Source organism: Panthera onca, chromosome B3, assembly GCF_046562875.1.
Source record: "Panthera onca isolate mPanOnc1 chromosome B3, mPanOnc1 haplotype 2, whole genome shotgun sequence".
Taxonomy (NCBI): Eukaryota; Metazoa; Chordata; class Mammalia; order Carnivora; family Felidae; genus Panthera; species Panthera onca.
In genome coordinates this window covers 31,819,980-31,840,768 of record NC_138344.1, presented here as the reverse complement: position 1 = coordinate 31,840,768, position 20,789 = coordinate 31,819,980, and the positions used below count along the sequence as shown (strand labels likewise).

The 20,789-nt window shown below is 55.6% G+C and overlaps 1 protein-coding gene across 5 annotated transcripts in view; it reads left to right on the top strand.

Moving 5' to 3' along the window:
* The window catches only part of CCDC33 (coiled-coil domain containing 33), a 107,875-nt gene that overhangs the window by 16,437 nt on the left and 70,649 nt on the right, over window positions 1–20,789 (top strand). For 4 of the 5 annotated variants that reach the window (XR_009605833.3, XR_009605832.3, XM_060618073.3 and 1 more), the window contains exons 1-3: window positions 641–1,067; window positions 6,288–6,451; window positions 20,403–20,536. Coding sequence is in view for 3 of the 5 variants with exons in the window: in XM_060618073.3 (XP_060474056.3) it covers window positions 1,047–1,067; window positions 6,288–6,451; window positions 20,403–20,536 (319 nt within the window). In the remaining 2 variants the exon portion in view is untranslated. Of the gene's footprint in view, window positions 1–640; window positions 1,068–6,287; window positions 6,452–20,402; window positions 20,537–20,789 lie in introns of those variants that run through there. The other variant, XM_060618074.3, reaches the window with a different exon arrangement.

The following is a 20,789-nucleotide window of genomic DNA, read 5'->3' as shown; positions in this document are numbered from 1 at the left end:
AACCATTTTCTTGAACTTTGTGTTTATTATTATTTTTTATTTTTTTATTGAAAAAAAAATTTTTTTAACATTTATTCATTTTTTGAGAGACAGAGAGAGAGAGCACAAGCAGGGGAGGGGCAGAGAGAGAGGGAGACACAGAATCTGAAACAGGCTCCAGGCTCTGAGCTGTCAGCACAGAGCCCGATGCAGGGCTTGAACTCATGAAACGCGAGATCATGACCTGAGCCGAAGTCAGCCACTCAACAGACTGAGCCACCCAGGCGCCCCATGTTTATTATTATTAAACAAACGAAAGACTACAGGCACCCAAAGAGGCAGGATGGCTGTAGATTCATTAACAGAAATAGCTGTTTTTACCAACCAAGTTGCAACTTCCTGTGGGTAGCATCTGGGTCTCCACAGTGGGGCTGGGCATACAGAGCCATTGGTGAATCGGGTTGATAGACTGTTTGGGGTCTCAAAAGCAGGGAGGGTGAGGACTGGATGCCAGAGAGCAGGCAGGAACCACCTCCAAAAATAGGGAGAAGGGCTTCTGCTCCCCCGCCCCACTATACCTGGATTATACCCATGTGGCTTCTGCTCTGCCCTATGACGTCACACAGTGTTGCCCAGGTGACCCAGCTGGGTGGACAAGCTCACAGCTTTTCCAGGTCTTGGCAGAGAAAGGGCCACCCACCCCTGTCTTTACCTTCCTGGGGGTACAAAGAGCCGATTGTTTCCGTTGCTGACCCCTACCCAGCTGGTCACAGCCCAGAGCCCTGAGGACACCTCCACTCCAAGAATGTCTCACTTCTGAGAAAGTTCCAGGCTGCCCCCCACCTCGCCATCTCCAACCCCCCACTGTTTCCCCCCCATCTAGCTCCCAGAGCCAGCGTATGCCCCCCCAACCCGAGACAACACTGACGCTCTATACTGTTTGCCAAGCCCCAAGACTCCACGGTGCCCAGGCCAGCTGGGCAGGGCCAGTGCCTGGTCAGCCACCAATATCAGGTACTGGTCCCCAAGATTGTTAAACAAGGCCAAACACTCCTGCCCCCAAGAGGATGGGACGGAAAAAGAAAAAGGTGAGGTCTGGGGTCAGGGGTCATTCATCTGTATGAGCTCATCTCTCCTTCAAAGTCTCTTGTCTTATTTGCTCCTAAATCATGACAAAAGCTTCCCTTATCTGGGTCCCAGTTTTCACAGCCGTGAAATGGAGAGCGAGGTGGTCTCTCGGTGTTCTTCCAAGTTAGGCATGCTGTACTCTGGGGCCACGTGGGATCTGAATTCGGTGTGCTTGCAGGTGTTATCAGCTCCTGGTACCCTTACCTGGTTGTTTCTGTCTTGTATCCCCATGACCCAGAGAAAAATGTGGCTTGAATGGGTATAGTACCCCTGCCCCCACATAGCCTGGAAAGGAGTTTTTGCTGTGTTGTCACAAAGGCGCAGAGACCCTACTGAGATGGCTCAACCATCCCCCTCCAGGATCTTCTAGGAGATTCCCACACTGCTGCCCTGGGACTACCAATGCTCCACCTCCACCATCCTCCACCCTTCCAGCCCTGGCCCAGACCCCTGCCCCAGGCCGCAGATGCTCCAACTCCTAGAAAGAAGGGCTTCTTGTTGGTTTTGATCACTGCTGTATCCCCAGAATTCAGAACAGTGCCTGACACATAGTAGGTGCTTAATAAATATCTGTGACAGAACAGCAAGACCTTGCCAGGAGGGGACTAAAATCTCTGAGTGCTGAAATGCAGACAGTTCAATATGAGGCCTCCCTTGTCTCCTGCTAACTGGCAAGGCTGAGCCTATGTCCTCGACTGTGCCAAGTACCGACTGGGGTGGCAGAATGAGCTAAGACCAAAGGCACCAGGTACTTGCTAACTTGGGAACACCCTCTCTTGCTGTTAGACTCAAACCAAATAGCTACAGGTGGCCCACTGTGGCTTCTACTTTATTACCCTTGACTTTGGTGTCTGGGGTTCCTGGTGTTCTCTACCCACAGCTGGCTCCTCCCCTTGACTCTACCCTTTAAGCTACTTTCTTGAATGTCACACACTCAGGACCAGGCACCAGGCTGGCCTGACCTAGAGGCCTTAAGCTGCCAGCTGGTCCTGAAGCTCATTCCCACCCGCCCACCCAAGCTGGGTTTGGGGATCCAAGGAGCATTCGTAGGAGCCCTGAGAAGGAAATGGATTTGTTTGATTTATTTTTTTAAATGCTTATTTAAAAAGAGAGTGTGTGAGAGAGAGAGTGTGTGCAAGCGGGGGAGGGGCAGTGAGAGAGGGAGAGAGAATCCCGAGCAGGCTCCGCACTGTCAGCGCAGAGCCCGACTTGGGATTTGAACTCACGAACCATGAGATCATGACCTGAACTGAAACCAAAGCGAGACGCTTAACCAACTGAGCCACCCAGGTGCCCCGGATTTGTTTTGTTTAATTCATAATTTTGTGGAACATTTTTTTTTTAACGTTTATTTATTTTTGAGACAGACAGAGACAGAGCATGAATGGGGAAGGGGCAGAGAGAGAGGGAGACACAGAATGGGAAGCAGGCTCCAGGCTCTGAGCCATCAGCCCAGAGCCCGACGCGGGGCTCGAACTCACGGACCGTGAGATCGTGACCTGAGCTGAAGTCGGATGCTTAACCGACTGAGCCACCCAGGCGCCCCTTGTGGAACATTTTTAACGACTGGGTAGAATCTCCTATAAGAATGTTCATATTGTGTGCATATAGTATTACATATTCCTATTTCCTCTTTTGTGAAGCTTCTATTCATGTCTTTTTTATCGTGGTGATGCTTCCAGATCTCTGTGTATTGGGGATATTCATCCCTTTATATATATTGCAGATATTTTCTCCTATTTGTTTTTTCTCTGGACTGTGGTGAATTGGAGGCTATTATAGAAGTTGGTATGGATTGTTAATGTAATCTGAGTGATCAATCTTTTCTTTATGATTTCTGATGTTTGCGGCATCTTCGAAAGAGTCTTTCCTTGTCCAAACGCCACAACTCCCATGGCTAGTACTTACTAACAAGTACTGGCTACTTGGGTCATGAGCCCGAGGCCGTATACGCTGTGGCCCAGAGAAAGCTCGGCATGTCCAGAAAACACTAACAGGGCAGAGCAGAGACCTCACAAGGTGGAGACACAGACCCCATCCCACTTCCCACTCTGCCCGCTAGCAAAGCCGAGGGCCCAGACACAAGGGCTTTGGTCTCCCTGAGCCTGATTCCCCACCTAGGAGAGGGCCCTCCAGTGGCCATTGTAACTCCCAAGCAAGTTTAGATGCTGGAACTAGAAGGAACATGAAGGGCCATTTTTTAACTCAAAGCCCTTAAGATACAGCTGGGGAACCTGAATCCGGGTGAGGGGGGACTTTGGTCCTGATGCAGACACAGCTCCGAGGGAAGCCTGCAGATTGTCCTTCCAGAGGTAGGAAGGAAGGAAGGGGAAGGCTGAGAGGTTGGCCCACAGTCCCCGCTCCAGGCCTCCCTGGCCCTGGGCCCAGCCTGCCCAGCGGCACATGCCTGCGGCCCTCACCAGGAGGCGCCAGCCTGGCAGCTGGCCTCATGCCCAGAAGTGAAGCACGAGCAGTTTTTGTCCAGCCTCCTGGAAGCTGTATTTCCCAGAAGGCTGTCCCACAAGGGGAGGCATAGAGGCAGTAGGGGACAGAGAGAGGACACAACTCATGGGCCTGGTCTGCAGAATCACTGGTTGGGCTGTGATGCTGGGTCCTCACTTCTGGGGGCCATAGGAGGCTGGGGACAGGCCCGGTACCCCCACAGAAACAAGGGGGAGGGGGCCACCATCTTGGGCTTCTCCTGGGCATCAGGGTGATGGAGAGACACGTTAGTCACCTCTCCTGACCTCACTGCAGAACCTTAGGCCTTCCACAGGGAAGATTACAAAACCATTCCAGATATCCCCACTGACCAGGTGGGAAAAGTAAGACCCCACTGGGAGTTAGGGCAGACCTGACTGAAACCTACATTTCTGGACACTCCAGATCGCTGGTCTTGCTCCCCTGGCACTAAACCAGAAGACTAAGCCTGATGGAGAGTGGAGTGGGTTACAGGGGGCACCTCCCATCATGGCCTGGCAGGGGAGAGGGGGAGAGGGGGAAGGATAACTCTCAACACCTCTGCAGATGGTGATAGGCCCCCCCTGGGTCCTGTGGAGGGGGCCTTCCTCAGGCAGAAGGAGGGGTCTCTCTGTAGAGCTGGCACTTCTGGGGCTGGGGGTTTCTCACCTCCTAATTAGTCATCTTATTAGTCAAGGACCACAGATTGTACCAAGAAGGCCTTTGTGATAACATCAGATCTGTAGGAAGTGAGGGAACAAACCACAAGGATGGACATACAGGGGAAGAGGGACCTACCCAGACAAAGGCTTGAAGGTGGGAGCCAGCTTGGGATGTGCAAGAAACCACCCAGAGGCCAGCGGGGCTGGAGCCAGTGGGCAAGACGCCCAGGGGCATGAGGCGAGGTCGGTTTCCTGGGCCAGAGTGTGTAGGTCCTAACAGGCCAGCGAAGCTCTGAAGGAAACAGGGAGCCACTGTTTCGAGCAGTGACAGTTCTGGTCTGATTGAAATCTGTAAAGGATCACTCTGGCTGCTCTGTGAGATGGGCAGGGTAGAGGGAGTGCCAGAAAGGAAACAGTCAGGCATGCAGAAGGGGTCAGATTCTGGACATGGTTTCATGAGTTTTTTTTTTTTTTTTTAATGTTTATTTTTGAGAGAGAGAGTGCACGCGAGTGGAGGAGGGGCAGAGAGAGAGGGAGGCGAGGATCCTAAGCAGGCTCCGAGCTGTCAGCGCAGAGCCAGATGTGGGGCTCGAACTCATGAACCCTGAGATCATGACCTGAGCTGAAGTTGGACACTTAACGGACTGAGCCACCCAGGGGCCCCCTAGACATGGTTTGAAGGCAGGGCTGGCAGGCCATGCTGTCAGGGCTCATGTAATGTTCACCCCGCCACTGTCATCAGAACGGAATGACGTTAAGAGGCGTCAAAGTCCTCAGGCCCTTCCCTTTCCCTCTGCCCAGAGGCTTCTGAGAGCCAGGAGCCACTGCGCCCAGAACCCCCAGGCTCAAGGTGGGAGCAGACAATCTGTGGGGAACTGGGGCCCTCACACAGGAAGCAGGGCAGCTTCCAAACAGGCTGGTCCAAGCCCACATTGTCCCATTGGGGAAACTGACTCTCAGCATGACGGGGCTTCGGGTCCATGGTGTTGAGGAGCAGAGCTGGTTTAAACCCAGCTCTGCTGATGCTCGGTGCTCATCAGGACTGAGCCAGGAGATCCCCCTACCAGGGCCTGCCCCCTGTCAGGGTCTGACAGACTGAACTTGCTATTTTTTTTTTTAATGCTTATTTTTGAGAGAGAGAGGGAACACAAGCAGAGGAGGGGCAGAGAGGAAGCGACACAGAATCTGAAGCAGGCTCCAGGCTCTGAGCTGTCAGCACAGAGCCTGACACAGGGCTCGAACTCACCACTGTGAGATCATCACCTGAGCCAAAGTCGGACACCCAACCGACTGAGCCACCCAGGTGCCTCATGCAAACTTTCTAGATAAAAGGTCCCAACCCTTCAGGTCCTCCTCGTCCCAGCAGCCTTTCCTGATTGCCCGGCCGCTGCTTCTGTCTCCTCTCAGCAGCTCTCACTGAATACCATGGTCCTTCAGGCCCTGAGTCACAAGCTGGTGAGCTGGTGAGCTCCCACATGTGTGTCCGCTTGGGGCAGCCAGCCTAAGGGGCGCCATGTGCAGGCAGGTGCCACTCCTTCCTGGTGCAGGGTTCTCTGGGGAGAAGAGAGAGGGGCATCTGGGACAGACACGTTTGTTCTTTTTCATTAATGCCTTGGGTGACTCCATGGATGTGGATGAACTTTGTAAACTGTAAGGGGCTGTGCACAGGAAGGACCTAAGGTGACAGATGGACTGGGCTGAGGTTACAGGAGAGACCGAGGGAGAAGGCCAGCTGCAGGTGGGATTTAGGAATTAGAGGCAAGGGCACCCACAAAAGCAAAGGTTTTAGCAGTGAGACTGGACTTGAGAGATGAAGCCCTGTCTCTCTCCGCAGGAAGCAATCACGGACTGGGGCAGACGTGGGGTGTGGGACAGAGGTAGGGAGAAGATGGGGTCAAAGGCAAGTGCCCTATAGTTCCAAACTGGGTGGGGGTGGGTGGATGACAAAGGGAAAGGCACTTGGTGGGGAGGGGATCGGTGAGGGACTGGAGTTCTAAGGAGGCAGTAAGGGCAGGGGACCACCGGCAAGAGGCCACTCAGCCCTGGCTCTCTCCACAGGTCACTGAGAGCCCAGAGGAGCCCCTGAACACCTCACAGAGTGTGGAATCTGTCACCAGCCACCTGTCTCCCCCTAATAAGGAGACCATCATGGTCACTATCCATGGGGCCACCAACCTACCCACCTGCAAGGATGGCTCTGAGCCGTGGCCATACGTGGTAGTGTAAGTGGTGCCGGGAGTAGGGGCAGGGGCTGGTGCCGGGCTGTGAGCAGAAATCAGTGGATGGATATTTGGAATGCGAGCAACCAAAGGTTGGGGGAGGGGACCGTGATACCCAGAGGGGAAAGCCAAGTGTGAATCACACAGGGGCTGGAGGCTCTGTGCGTGTGAGGCCTGACATCTTCCCTGCTGCGTGGGAAGCTGTTCACCAGGACTGGGGAAGGAAGGAAGAGCCACTCCTTGATCCCACAGCCAGCTGGGCGGGGCTTGGCCACAGTTTGACCTCAGGGAGGCAGGGCCCCTGGATACAGAAGCCTGGGCTGGGCTCGGAGTGGGGTGGTGGTCAAAGGAAGAAGGCCTGAGCCTGCCTCTCCGGGACTCTGGGTGCCCCATTCCCCCATGCCCTATTCTGGGGTAGGTCCTCACAGCCATCTTCCTCCTTGCCCCCCCCCCCCACTTCTCAGGTCATTTCTATCTTAGGGACTTCCCTAGTTCTGGTCCTTTAATGCACCCCACGTCCCCCGTCAGCCAGCTGCAATCAGGCTGCACGCTTCTCCCAGCCTGGTGGCCGAGTGAGGCCTGCCACGCCATCTGCTGCCCACGCTGTGGGCCTCACTTCTCCCAGGAGGGCATCAGGGGGTGACAGGGTGTCCATCCGGCCAACCTTCCATACGGAGGTCGGACATCCGTTCAATCTTGGTTGTGAAGCACTGCACAGTAACCCCTCCGCCAAGCTTGTCATCCCTGAGCCCCTCTGTAAAGAGTGGGAGCCACGAGGGCCTCCCCACAAGCTACTCTACACCTCCCCTCCTCTACTAATTCCAGTTCAGTCCCTGCCTCAGGCTTTTGCCCACATGTCCTTTGGGGGAGTGCCTGCCCCAGCCCTCACCCAACACCTGCTGAAATCCCACCTTCAAAGCCTTATTCTTGACTGCCTCCTCCTCCAGGCAGCCACCAGAGTTGAGCTCTCCTCTCTGGAGCTGCACAGCAATGGCAACTCTGATCTGACACACTTCACATAAATACAGTTATGGGCTGTTCTTCTGTTCCCCAAACTGGGGCTCCAGAGGACACATCCCAGGTCTTCCATTTCCCCCACAATGCGCCCAGCCTGGGCCTGAGCGCCTGACTTAGGGATCAAGGAGCCACGGAGACAGCCAGCCAGTAGCTATGACAACAACCCCCGCACCTCCACACAGTTGAAAGGAGGGTAGATGGTGTGCTGGAGACCAACAGGTGGGACACTTGGCTTGTCTCAAAAGGCCCATTTCCACCCACCCACCCAGCTCCTCGGCCCTCCCCTCCCCCAACTCCATTTCCGCCGTGAGGAGGGACAGGTGGCAGAGAGTGGGCTTGGCAGGGAGCTCGCCTTCTCCCCTCAGCTATTTCCATAAACCAATTATCGCCGATCATCTCGGGAGATTGAGGCCCTGCCTATCACCAAGCCAGCCTGGGCGGCGGGGCGGGGAGCGGGGCGCCGCGTTGCTCTGCGGAGGGCACCGCGACCCTCGCCTTCACCCGGTTACCATGGGAACGCGCGGCGGGAGCCCAGCCGGCCGGAGCCTGGGTGAGGGGTGTGGGGGCGGCGGGGAGAGCGCATGGCTGCACCCATCTCCACCCAGGGAGGGGGCAGGGAGCAGAGCCCGGCCGAGCCTGCGGCCCCCGCGTCCCGGGGCCGGGGCGTTCCAGGGCTCCTGGCGGCTGAGCCGCCACCAGCCCCGGGGGTGCTAATGAGATGCAAATGACAGCAGAAGGGAGGGCTTCTGAGAAGGAAGGCCCAGCTGTCAGGAACCTGAAAGAGGCTTTCACAGCGAGCCCCCAGCCCCAGGCAGGAACCCCAAAGGGACGACCCAGACCCTCAGAAGCCAGAAGCCCTGGGAAGAATCTGATGTGCCCTGGATGTCTGATTCCACGTACGCCATTAACAAAGCAGACCACAGGCATGAGAAGCCAGTCCCCCGAAGCTTTCCTTCCTCTCACGATGAATATTGCAATGCTTAAAGTAGATAGGGTTTATATTTAATATATATTAATAATATTGATCTTCCATAGTCTTTCAAAACACTTTTTCTCATCATTCTCATGCCTGTGTTTCTGGTGCCCTCGGCTTGGTCTCCTGGCTGAGCCTCCTGCTCTCTGCCATCCCTAGGGGTCTCACCTCTGGGGCTTCCTGTCCCTGCCTAGTTCCGCCCTCTCTCTGGGTCTGTTGCATCCCCAGCAGGCCGACCTGCGGGGACAATGGTGGAGTAGGAGTTAAAGCACAGGCCTAAGAGTACCCCGGAGTCATTTACTCATTCAGCCCATGAGTGGGGAGCTGAAGAGAACTCAGTTCTAATGATGGGGACTCCCTAGCTGGGGGCTTGGTCACTTCACTCCTGTGCAGGCTCCAGCCTCAAGCCAATCTAATATAATAGAGCACACCTCTCGCCATGATTGACCCAGATCAAGAAGTCCACATGGCTCATCTTGTGGTTCCAACTCTTTCCATCTGAGCCATTGACCTGCTTCCAGTCTGACCCCTATACTCCTCCGAAATAGCTTTCTCTAAAATGACGGCTGTGCTTGACCCCATTACGTCCGCTGGGCATCTCATCTTTCCAGATGCTGGCCTGTCCCAGGTTTCAACCCTTGGTCGCTCCTCTTCCTCTGTACTGTCTGCATAACATCCTCATCCTGCTGCCAGTAGTCATATTCCTCCCCCCACCCCAACGTTCCCCCCACCCCCACTCCATCCCTGAGTCTGTAAATGTGTCTCCTGTATCTGAAATCTGGCTGCTTCTCTCTGCCGGCTCGCCCCACCTTAAGCTTCTGCACTTTTCTCTTCTTAGCACATCTGATCTTACCCATCTTCAAACCCCAAGGGTTCTCACTGCTCCCAGGGTAAAGAGGATTCTAGACCCAGCAAGGTTGGGTCCTTGCGGCCCCCTCCAGATCCCCAGCAGCATGACTCCCATCTCCCTTTCTTCGCTCCAGCTGTACCACGTGTCTATCTCTCAGTTCTCTGAGCAGACCCTGTTTCCTCCCTCCCTAGGCCTTTCAGGATCCCTCCCCCAGAACATTCTCCCTTCCCCTCCCCTCTTTGGATCCCAGCTAAATCACCTCCTCCAGGAGGTCCCCCCTGACCTCCCAGACCAGGCCAAAGTTTCCTACATTCCACGCCTCCCTGGGACTTTTTACTTCTGCAGTGTCACAGCTGGTGTCACAAGTTTGATGTGCTTTCATGGGATTCCTGGCTTACTCTTCCTCGAACCTACCCCCATAGTGGCCCTCTAGTTCAACAAGTGACCACCAGGTCTGTATTGCTCCCCATTCTATCCCTACTATTTAACGCAGCACCCGGAGCATAGGAGGCTGTCAATAACTGTTGAATGAATCCGGCCCCATTTCTAGCTTGCTCTGTGACTTTGGGAAGGTTCCTTGTCCTCTCATTGCTCAAATGCCTCTCCTAGGAAGCTGCCTCAGAGGGCTGTAGGGATGGGGAGCCAGTAGGAGATGCTGACAGATGTAAAGTATGACACAGAGTAAAGGTTACCCCCAGTGCCCACGGTGGGCATGGAAGATCTGTCAGAAGAAAGCGGTGGGGCAGTGGAGAAAAGCGAGAATGGGATCAGGAAACCCCAGAATCTGGCTCACTGCCCCTGACAGGGTAGTCCCTGTCCCTCTCTGAGTCTTAGTCTTCCCGTGGCCAGGATGTCCATTCTGGTCTCTGTGCTGTTTCAAGGCTTGCCAAGCTGATTCGTGCTCTGGCCTGGGAAATAGTGTCCGTTCTTAAGAGACAACAAGAGCCCCAGCTGTACATGCAAGACAGATTCCAAGTCCAGGTCTGCTGGGCCAGTGCCCGGGCCCCAGGTCTCCCCTGACCGATCTGAGCCTGAGCAGTGCCCAACACCTGCCTCCTGGCCTGGCACAGAGAGACCTGCCAGTCAGAGCCCAGCAGGGACCAGGAAGACAGTGGCCCTGACAGGTTGGGGGGGGGGGTGCCCTCACAGGCAGGGTCTGGGGAAGGGGCCAGCCAGGAGACATCCTGTGGGGTTCTAACCCTCGGCCAAAGGATTGGTGGCTGGGTTGCCAGTTGGCAGTGGCTGCTCTGACCGCCTGCTGCCCAGAGCTAAGGAACAGGGCTGGAGCCAGGACCGGGAGGGGAAGGGCTGCTTCCTCTGTGCACGTGGGGGAAGGCTTGGCCGGAGCCACAGTGGGCAGGGCAGACCACAGGTCAGAGCCAGTGAGTCATATTTGGAGGATCTTTGGTTTTCTTGGGTGAGCCTGAGAGCCCTGACCCTGGTCCTAGACTGAGACTGACCTTGGTCATATGCTGAGCCCTGACTCCGGTCATAGACTGAGCCCTAATCACACACTGGGCCCCTACCCTAGCCACAGACGGAGCTCTGACCCTAGTGACTAATTGGAGAAAGTACTGAAAGTAGGACAATTGTGTAAGGTCCTGGTAGGAGAAGGTTAAAGGTCATATTTACCAAGTGCCTACCATGTACTTGGCAAATATGCTAGGAATACATGTGTTTGTCCATGTGTGTGTACGTGTGTGTGTGGTATATATGTGCTTCCCATAATTTAATCATCACTTAGTCCTTCGAGCTAGGTAAAATATTATCCCCATTTTGCAGATGAGGTCACTAAGGGCTCAGCATATTGCTGTGAGGTGGCCAGAGTCACAGAACTATAGTGCATACCCAAGCCAGGATCCAGGATTCCAAAATCTAAAAGCTTTTTCAACCTCACTCCCTGACTTGATCCTCATGCAGTGGCTGCCCCTCTCAGAAGGGGTGTTGGCCTCAGGGTCCTAACCCAGACTTCCAGAGAAGATCCAGGGAGCAGTCTGAAGACCCTTCCTGGGATCCGGATTGCCCACACTTTCCCCCCGCCTGGCTGTGAGCCTTGGCCAAAGGCTCCAGAGGGCAGGGATTTGGGCAGAGTGGGTGGAGGCCTGGCATGACTCATAGGTGACCCGTGAGCTTGTCTCAGCAGCCAGAGGGATGGGCTCAGCAAAAATAACAAAAATACACACAGTGACAGTGAGCATGGGACAGCGCCAGGAAAAAAGCAGCCCCCATTTGCTGATGGTGGCCCACGCTGAGCTCACGCAGAGCTCGGTTCTTCTGCACCCTGGCTCTAATACAGCAGCCCTGGCAGGCAGGTTGCATTAGCCCCATGTGATGGCCAAAGAGGTCAAGACCCAGGGAAGTGAAGGGACTTGTCTGGTTGGCCAGTAAGAATGGAGCAGATAAAGATAAGTGTCCCTGTTTGGCCACTAGTGACTCCCTCTGGTAGAGGCCAAGGTTCCTTCCCTTCCATCAGGATGCTTGTGGGAAAAGGCACAGCATGGGGGAGAAGGCCCTGGAGAGGCCTGAGAATCTCGGGTCTTATCTCCCCTGCAGAGTCCCCAGCCTATGGTATGGCCAGACCTCTCCACACCTTCTCCAAATGATGTCAGTCCCTTGAGGCTCAGAGCCTCAGAATTTTTGTTCGGTGAGAACGGCCTTGTATCCCAGAGCTGTAAACACAGCTGGTGTCAGTGGTTAAAAGGGGAGGGTTGCCTGAGACCATCCCCCGCCCCCCCCCCCCTGCAAGCCAGACTGAAGCCATAAGGATCTTTCCAGATGTTCCCCTATCACCGCCATGCAGGGCCTCTGAGGTCCTTCTCATGCCCGAAACACTTATTTAGACCCAAAAAGCATGAGCTCTTCTGCAGAGGCACTGGAATCCTGGAGGGCAGCCCAAGAGGCCAATGCTTACCAAGAGAAGCAAGTTTTAATGGGGAGATTTCAGGCAACGAGGCAGGCCGGTGGGGAGCTTTCCTGGTGTCCTCATTGTATAACACACAGGCTGTCTCGGCTGCTTATTTCTAAGCACGGGCAAAGCTGCTGACAGGGCCCCTCCTTCCCCCACCCCTGCCTCCGGAGCATCACAGATGGCCAGGAAGTGGGGTCCCCCCTCGGGGCTTTGACTGGCTTCTGTGCCCCTTGCTTCCCACCTCAGGCTTCCAGGTCAGATGCTGCATGGTCTGGCATCCATCAAAGAGGGAGGCAGGCTACTGGACAGGGAACTGGGGCTTGGGGTCCAGTTCAGCTCCTCCTGCCCTTGTGCTGTCTCCCTACACGCAGTGAGCTTCCATCAGAGGGAGGGGCACCGGGGGCAGCAAAGTCAGTGCCTTCAGGCCTGAGGAGCCGGCTCCACAGATGCTGAAAGCGGCCGGGTGTGTGAGACCAAGTCAAGAGCGCAGGGCTCCTTCGGGGAAGCAGCCCCCAGTCAGCCCCTCAGGTTCCTGCCGTGGAGGACTGTAGGCTTGGGTTGTGGGCTGTCTCTGTTTTTCGTGAGAAGTCAGAAATCCACATTGTTGTGTAAAATTAGCCAGTTTCTACACACAGACCAAACACCTCTATGCAGCTGAATCTCTGGGCCTCGCATCTTCTCCTCCCTGATCCCTCCACCCATTCAGACTCAGCCTCCAACTTGGCCAGCTGTCCTCTTCTCCCAGGGGCCTCCCCGTGGGGACCCACTCTCTATATGTGTCTCAGAGGCACACCCCCCTTCCTGAAGCCCCCTCTTGCTTCACTTCCAGGACGAGCCTCCTTTGATTCCCTCTTCTCTCTGGCCACTCCTCTGTGGGATCTTTCACCCTATACCTGGTCAATGTTGGTGCTCCCTGTTTAGTCCTTGGCATCTCCCTGGGTCTCTCATTCCCCCCCCACTCCCTGAAGATCTCCCTCATCCCAGGCTACCCCCAAGCCCCGTCCTGAAGGTCCAGGAATGTCTAGCTCCAGCCCAGTCCTCTCTCCTGCCCTGCAGCCCCATGGACCCACCAGCCGATGTATACTCCACTTCAGACTCAGCCTTCCCAAACTGGCCTTCTCGTCCCCTTCCCCCGCTGCCCCCCTGGGGCTCACCATCCATCCAGAGGCCTGTGAGATATGGAACACTGTCATGAGCTCAGAGATGTTTAAAGGATGAGCCCACGCAGTCGGTAAGGCTGAGACTCAAACCCACAGCCTGTGAGCCTGAACACTAAGCCACTCTCTCCGGCCTTCAGCATGACTGGCCCAGAAATGCTCAGGAGGCTGTGGGGTTTTATCCCTGGGGAGGGCAGGCGGTGGCTGCCCCCAAACAAAGGTAGGGGCAGATTTGCTGGCCCTGAGTAGGGAGAGAGGTTGATTGTCCTGTATCTCCCTCCCTGTCACCCGTTGCCTGACTTTCTGGCAGCTCTGGGGCCTGTGGAAAGTGCCGTGTACATGCTAGGGTGCCCTGGGGGTGTTGGAGAAGCAGGGCTTGGGGCCAGCCTGTGACTGTGACTGGGGGCCCTTAGGATGTCAGTGTGGCAGGAAAACCAGACCCAGGATCTGGCCCTGGGGCCCCAGGGCCTTTGGGGAGCCCAGTCCCCGCAGCTGGGCTCTGCTTCCCTCCCTTTGAGGATGTACTTTGGGCTTAGAACTTGAGATCTGAACCCTCGTCCCAGCCCAACAGCTGCTTCTGAGGCAGTACTGAGAAGCTGCCCCAGATTAGAGCAGGTTCCCAGCAGTCTGGGCCAGGGACCTGGCCTAGCAGAGCTGGAGAGGAAAGGAAGGTTCTTCCACACCTTCCCCCATTCGGTAAACACTTGCTGGGTCCCATGTGCCTAGGTGGGAACTGGAAACAGCTTCAGCAGTGACAAGACAAGCCCTTGAGGGGCTCACCTAGCATGTGTCTGTGTGTGTGTGTGTGTGTGTGTGTGTGTGTGGTGGGGGTACTAAACAGATAATACCCACTTGTCCTTTGCCCACAGTCTCCCAAGGCAGAGGGCGACTGAGCAGGCTCCAGACCCCAGCCAGCACTTGGGTATTTGGGCCCCTCGGGAAGGCTGGTCTCTTGGGAAGGGGGCAGGAGGCAGGGCTCTATGTCTGAGATTCCAGACTCAGAATGTGGACCATACACCATGCAAGTTAGGCCAGAGACAAGAATGAGAGTGATTCAGGTCATTCTCCTGAGGTTGGGAAGTTCACCTATAGGTCTGTCCACATTCCTCCTGCGCTAAGGCTACATCCATGAGAAGTTGATACTCAGAGAGGGGGTGTTCAGAGTGATCAAGAAGGATCTCAAGTCATGGAGAGACCTCCCAGGGCTGTTTCACCCAGGCCTATACCTTGCCAAGGGACTATCATTTCATCCCGTAGGGCCATGGTATTTCCTAGCCAGCTGTACCCTCTCCCCTCTTCCTAAGATGTTTCTCTGGGCCCCTCGCCAAGCAAGGCCACAGGGTAGACCGCAGCTGGACACTCCAGAGGCTGGCAGATAACACTTGCCCATGCACCACCTCCTGCTTCCATGGAGAAAAAAGTTTTCCCTAGAAAACCAGGAAATCCTCCCTGGGAGAGGATGCAGGGTATGAATGTGCCCAACAGACTGGAGCTCGAGTCTGGCTTTGCACCCATCACAAAATTCTGTGGGGTGAGGTTTTGCCCTGGGTCGTATGGACCGAATCCCCCTGCCCTGCTGCCTCCCTGAGCATGGAGAGGGGTGCGTGGTTGACCCTGAGGGGCTCCCCTGAGAACAATGGGATAATTTCAGATGAAGTATGGGTAGGAAAGTGAGGAGCAGAATTCTTGTTTTGTAGAAAGAATTTTCCCTCTACCTGAGTGCTCGTTTCTGATTTCCAGGGCAGCACCCGCCCCCTGTGGGAAGGTACAGGGAGGGGGGGGGAGCAGCCATGCCCATGTGGACGGGGAGTTGGCTGGCCTCCAGTGCTCCAGAGTCGGTTGTTCCTTAAATCGAGGCCCACCTGTAGTGGTGTAGCACCATCAGCAATTAGTGATGGTTCATTAGAGTCCAATTAATAAATGAAACCCAGGATGAGAGCCATTGCTTTGCTGAGAATAACAGCCCTTCTTATGCCTCAAGTGGCAGCCTCCCAAGAGCTCACAATCCACAAGAAACAGCTGTACTGGGGGCTGGGTGGGGGGCACACATGGAGGGGGGATGTTGATGGTGATGGGCTATTGTCTGGTACGGTGGGAGGGGGAGAGAAAGGAGCTTCAGACTAGACATTCCTGCCTGGGATCTTAGCTCCTCTTTTTTTTTTTTTTTTTTTTTTTTTTTTTTATTTATTTTTGGGACAGAGAGAGACAGAGCATGAACGGGGGAGGGGCAGAGAGAGAGGGAGACACAGAATCGGAAACAGGCTCCAGGCTCTGAGCCATCAGCCCAGAGCCTGACGCGGGGCTCGAACTCACGGACCGCGAGATCGTGACCTGGCTGAAGTCGGACGCTTAACCGACTGCGCCACCCAGGCGCCCCTCTTAGCTCCTCTTTTGAGGAAGCCTTCTTGCCCAGCAATCCCAGGGGAGCCTGGCCAAGGCCAGAGGTAAGAAGGCAGGGCTTTCTCCTCCTTCCTGTCTGGCCTCAGAGGACAATGCACATGGGTGTGGAGAGAAGAGGGCTGGAAAAGGCACGAGGTCAGGGAGGACCACAAGCCTCCCTGTTGTCTCTGCTACCCCAACCCACGTCCCAACACACTGACCCTGGGTCAGCCAGCCATGCCCTCCCCAGACCTGTTCACGGCTCCTCAAAGCCTCAGGCTCTATCCTCCGATTGGAAAAGTTCTCATCTCTGTCTGTTCAAGCCCTGCATCCTCCAGGAAACCTTGCCTCCCCAGTCCGGCCCAGGCAGTGTCACAAACCCCAGAACCCCGCCTTTGACCACCCCATTCAGGTGACCACCTCTGCAGGGGCCAACTCTCCCATTCTACCCCTGTTGCATAAGGCTGGAGACCTGGGCAGGGGACAGGTCATTGTTTTTTTTTGTGCCCTCCAGGGATGGAAGGAGGTCCATGCCTGGGAGTCTGGCTGCCTCAGACTTCTGGGGGATGGGGAGGCTGGCCTTCCTGACCCAGAGGCTGACATGGAGAGTGCAAGTAGAGGGGAACTGCGCTGCCTTCTCAGGACAGAATGGGGTCCAGTCATGACACACTGGGCATCTGGCCTTAAGGAATCTTAGTCTGAACCTGTTTCCTCACCTGCCTCTAAGTTTCCCAGGTGAGCAAGTGATAGGGTTGTGGAGGACCCGGTCAAAAGATTACAAGGCCTCTTGTTCTGCCATCCATCTATGTAAAGGTTCTGCCCTTCGTCCATCTTCATTCTGCCCAAGCATCTCCTTCCTTGGGGCTTCTGGGAACATCCTTCTGGTCTTCCAGGATTCCAGGTCCTGCCTAGCCAGGACCCCTGCAGCCAGAACAGATCCAAATTAGGGTCCTCCCTTTCCCCCTGATACCCTAGGGGCTGCCCTGGGATCGACACTCAGGACAGGCAGGTGGTCTGCATCCTGAGCTTCCAAAGCCCTGGACCCTGTCAAGGCCAGACTTTGACATTTGTTCATGCTCTGACACCTTGAGGAGTGTGGGAGACCAAGCAGACAGGCAGGGCAAGTGCAGGGGGTGGGCTTAGAGAACTGAGAGGCAGCTTGAGGGCTGGTACGTGGAGGAGGGTATGGAGATGGGGTAATGTGTGGCACACAGACCTCCCTGGGGAAGCCTGTGTATCCGTGCACACATACACGTGCATGGGCTGGTGGAGGGGCTGGTCAGGGGAGCCTTCCTGGAGGCAGGGACAATGGCACACACCCCCACCCCTAGAGGTATACATGCTCTAGAGGGCATTTCAGAGGATGTGTGGAGGGTGGGGGAATGGCTCAGGAGCCTGTACTCACCACCCCATCAGTGCCCTGTACTTTCCCACTGCCCACCTCACCGACAGCCTCTGGGGCCAGACAACAGTCTCCCTTAGTGACAGTGTAGAAGGAAAGCAAAAAATCCGGCTTCTTCCCTCCCACTCACAGATGTGCTTGGGCCTGGCCCCCACCCCCTGCTTGGGTGGGAGCCCCAGGGCCTCCTGGCAGCTTTGTCAAACACACACATACCCCTCCAGTGCGCTGGGGGGTGGGCCTGGTAGGGAGGGGTTTCTGTTTCTTGGCAGTTTGGGACCCAGGATTGCTAAACTGTACCCCTGAACCCAACCCCAGTTCCATCCTGGTATGACTGCCCCTCCCATGGCTGGATTAAGTCTAAGCCCCTGACAGCAGGCTCTCAGCCTGGAGCACCCAGCAGCTCCCCTAGGGCCTGCCTGCGAGCGCCAGGCCAGGGCTCTAAGGATCGGAGGGAGGATCCTGCTCTTATAGTAAGCTCTTATAGTAAGCTATATGGAGGCAGGTCCTGGAGAGGTCCCCTGGGCTCGGAAGCTTCCCTGGGAGACCCATCAGGGGCCAGGGGTCCTACAACCTAGCCTTCCATGTGCCCAGCTGAGAGATGCAGAATGGGAACTAGGAGCAAGGAGTGAACTGGCCCCCTTTGCCCCTCTAGATCTCTAGTTTCTAGAATAGCATCAAGGCCTGAAGGAGTCAGCTGTGCCAGGAAAAGCCATTACCCTGACAGCCTCCCTCCACCTGCTAAAAGCCTCCCTCCTTCCCCTGGGGCCTCACCCCTCCTGAGTTATTTCATCTCCACTCACCTAGCTCTGACAGACCTCTCCTGGTGAGATAAGGGAGGAAAGGGATGCTTGCTTAACCCCTTCTATGCCTGAGCAGCTCCCTTGGCCTTGTCCATTGTCCTTCCCCATCTCTTTCCACCTGGAATCCCTCCTGCTGGCAAGAGGGAGACAGGCTGGCAAGTACAGGTCATGGGTTCCGACCTGCATTCTGTCACTGCACTGCTTGTGGTTCAGGTCCCTTGCTCACCCTCAGTCTGTCTGCTCTGAGCACTGGGTAGCCCCCAGGGACACAGAGTACTGGGTGTCCGTGCAGGAGCAGGTTAGATGTTTGGGGTGTAGAGGACTGACTTCATCCTTATATAGAGTGTAAGGCACAGAGGGGCAGGAGGAGGGGCTCAGACGGCACCCCTGAGTTAGCGGAGGTTAGCAAGTCAGGAGGCAGGGAGCTCCAACCCCTGCCAGCCTTGATGCCTTCTCCTCTCCAGCCTGGCAGTCTCCTTCACAGCCCCGGGCCAGAGGGGCCTTCTTCGCAGGTGTGCGGAGACGAAGTGTCTGGACCAGGGCTGAGTCTGGGAGGCACGCCCCTCATCATCCCAGCCCTCTCTCGGTGCTCCCCTGCCCCTGCCAGGCTGCCCTGGGTCAGCGACTTTTGAGAAACACCCAGCTTGTGTCATACATGAGGGAATAACATGAACTGGGGCCTTCTGTGTGCCAAGAGCTTAACATGCTTTCTTCCCAGTCCTTATAACCACTCTGGGAGGGAGGTCCCACCTACAGAGGAGGAAACTGAGGCTCAGAAAGGACAGGTGGCCTGGTCAAGAGGTAACTGCGGCCTCAGACCCAGTTGTGTGTGGCTCTGAAGCCTGTCCTCTCCCCAGGACTCCATACCTTGGCCACGGCAGCCCGAGATCCTCAGAGGTAGACCCAGAGTTGGGGTCAAGATGGGGGGACACCAGGCCAATTAAAACAATTATGATGATTTAAAGGGCAATTAAAACGATTATGATGATTAGCACCATCATGATACTTAACAACATGCCAACTACTTTACACACATGAATTCATCTCATGCCCACAACCGCCCTGCATTATCAACCCCATTTCACAGGTGAAGGAAGTAACGTATCACAAGAGCACGTACCTTGACAAAGTCACACAGCTAATAAGGGGCAGAGCTGCGATTAGGAACTCCAGGGACCCTGTTGTCATCACCAGGCCACACTGTCTCTCAGCTGAAGCAGAGAGGAATCTCCAGCTGGGCCCTGGAGCTTGGAGACAGGACTCTTACAAGAATGGCTGTCCGCAGGAGTCCTGTAGACAATTGGGGAGCAAAGATCCAGGCTGCTGTGTCACTCAAGTCCAGAGGCCAGAGGGAGCAGTGAGGACCAGGGGGCTCTGAAGGCTTCCTGGAGGGGAAGAACAGGGTGGGCTGGGAAGGCCACAGGCTGATTTAGCTACCATATGGGGCACTTTGGCTCTGAGTTTCTGGGCCAGCTCGCCTGCGCCACACTCCCTTTGGGGGCCTCCGGGATAGGGCCAAGGCTGGTGAGGACACCATCTGTGCTTCCGCCTGGGGAACCATTGGTGCATAGCACCTCCCCCTCCTGAGTACAAGGCATGGCTCCCCCTGCTCCAGGCTCTCTGGGATGGTTCCTCACCCATGATTGCTGCAGTTAATGTAGCAGCGCTATTTACAGCCCGAACATAATAACCTCCTCAACAGAAGAAGTATTAACTCTCTTGCTGAACTGTTTGATGGCTCGGGAGCTCAGGGACATAAGTGTCAGATACCTGTGGGATGCACTGGGAAGCAGAGGCATCTGCAAGATCCCACCTCTCCTTGGACAGGCTGGCCCTGCACAACCCCTCACCGCCCCCCTGCCTTGCCCCGTGCCCAGCTCTAAGTGTCCAGCCCAGGGCCCTGCACGAAGTGGGTGCTGCAAAAGGCAGTAGTGTGCATGTGCTCCGTTGAAAAGGTTCAGAGCCCAGGAAGCTGGGCCGAGCCTTGGGAGTTGGGCCAGCAGCTTAGGGAAACGAAGGTCAAAGGAGAAGCCAGCCGGGCGGGCACCACACAGCCGCCCTGCCCAGAGACTTCTCCCACTGAACAGAACCTAGAGAAGAGAGTCAGGATGGGGAGTCTATGCACACAGGCGCCTGCTGGGGAACCCTGCCAAGGCAGAGGGCAGAAAGTCAGACAGGCAAAGAGCCTACCCCCATTCCCATTCTCACCCTTGGCCTCGGGTGCCTGAGTCCACATGAAGGCCTCAGCAGTGGCCGGAGAGACAGGGTCGTCCCCCAGGCGGTCAGGGCAGCCAAGGAGAGAGACCTGGCATCCCCTCGGCCTGGAATGACAAGAGTGTGTCTGCCTGGGAGGGAGCTCTCCATTCTCTGTCCACCTTTTGCTCAGATTTATGGACAATGTGTCTAGAAGGGGTGAGCAGCAGGCAGGACACCCTTCCTCTGACTCAGCCTGCTCCTCCCCTCCCCAGGGAAACCACATCTGAGGATGTGAAGGACCAGAACGCCAAGGCAGCCACATCTGTGACCACAGAGCCCACCATAGCCCCCATCTGGGGGGACACGGTCAAAGTGGAGCTCCAAACTGAGGATGCGGGACAAGAAGGTGAGGTGGGGGCGAAACGTGGCTTGGCGTGCACGGGAGGGGTGTGAGGCAGAGGCAGGCTCCCTCTTGAGTCAGCTGGAAGCCACCTGAACACCTCTTTGGGCTCAGTTAAAAGCACTTTAAAGAAAAAAAATCATAATACTGTCACGCCTCATCTCCTCAGTCTGCTCGAAAAATGAGTTGTTCCACATAAATGAATTTCCCAGACAATGAAAGCTTATCTTTTTACGGCTGCTGTTATTATTTTCATGGT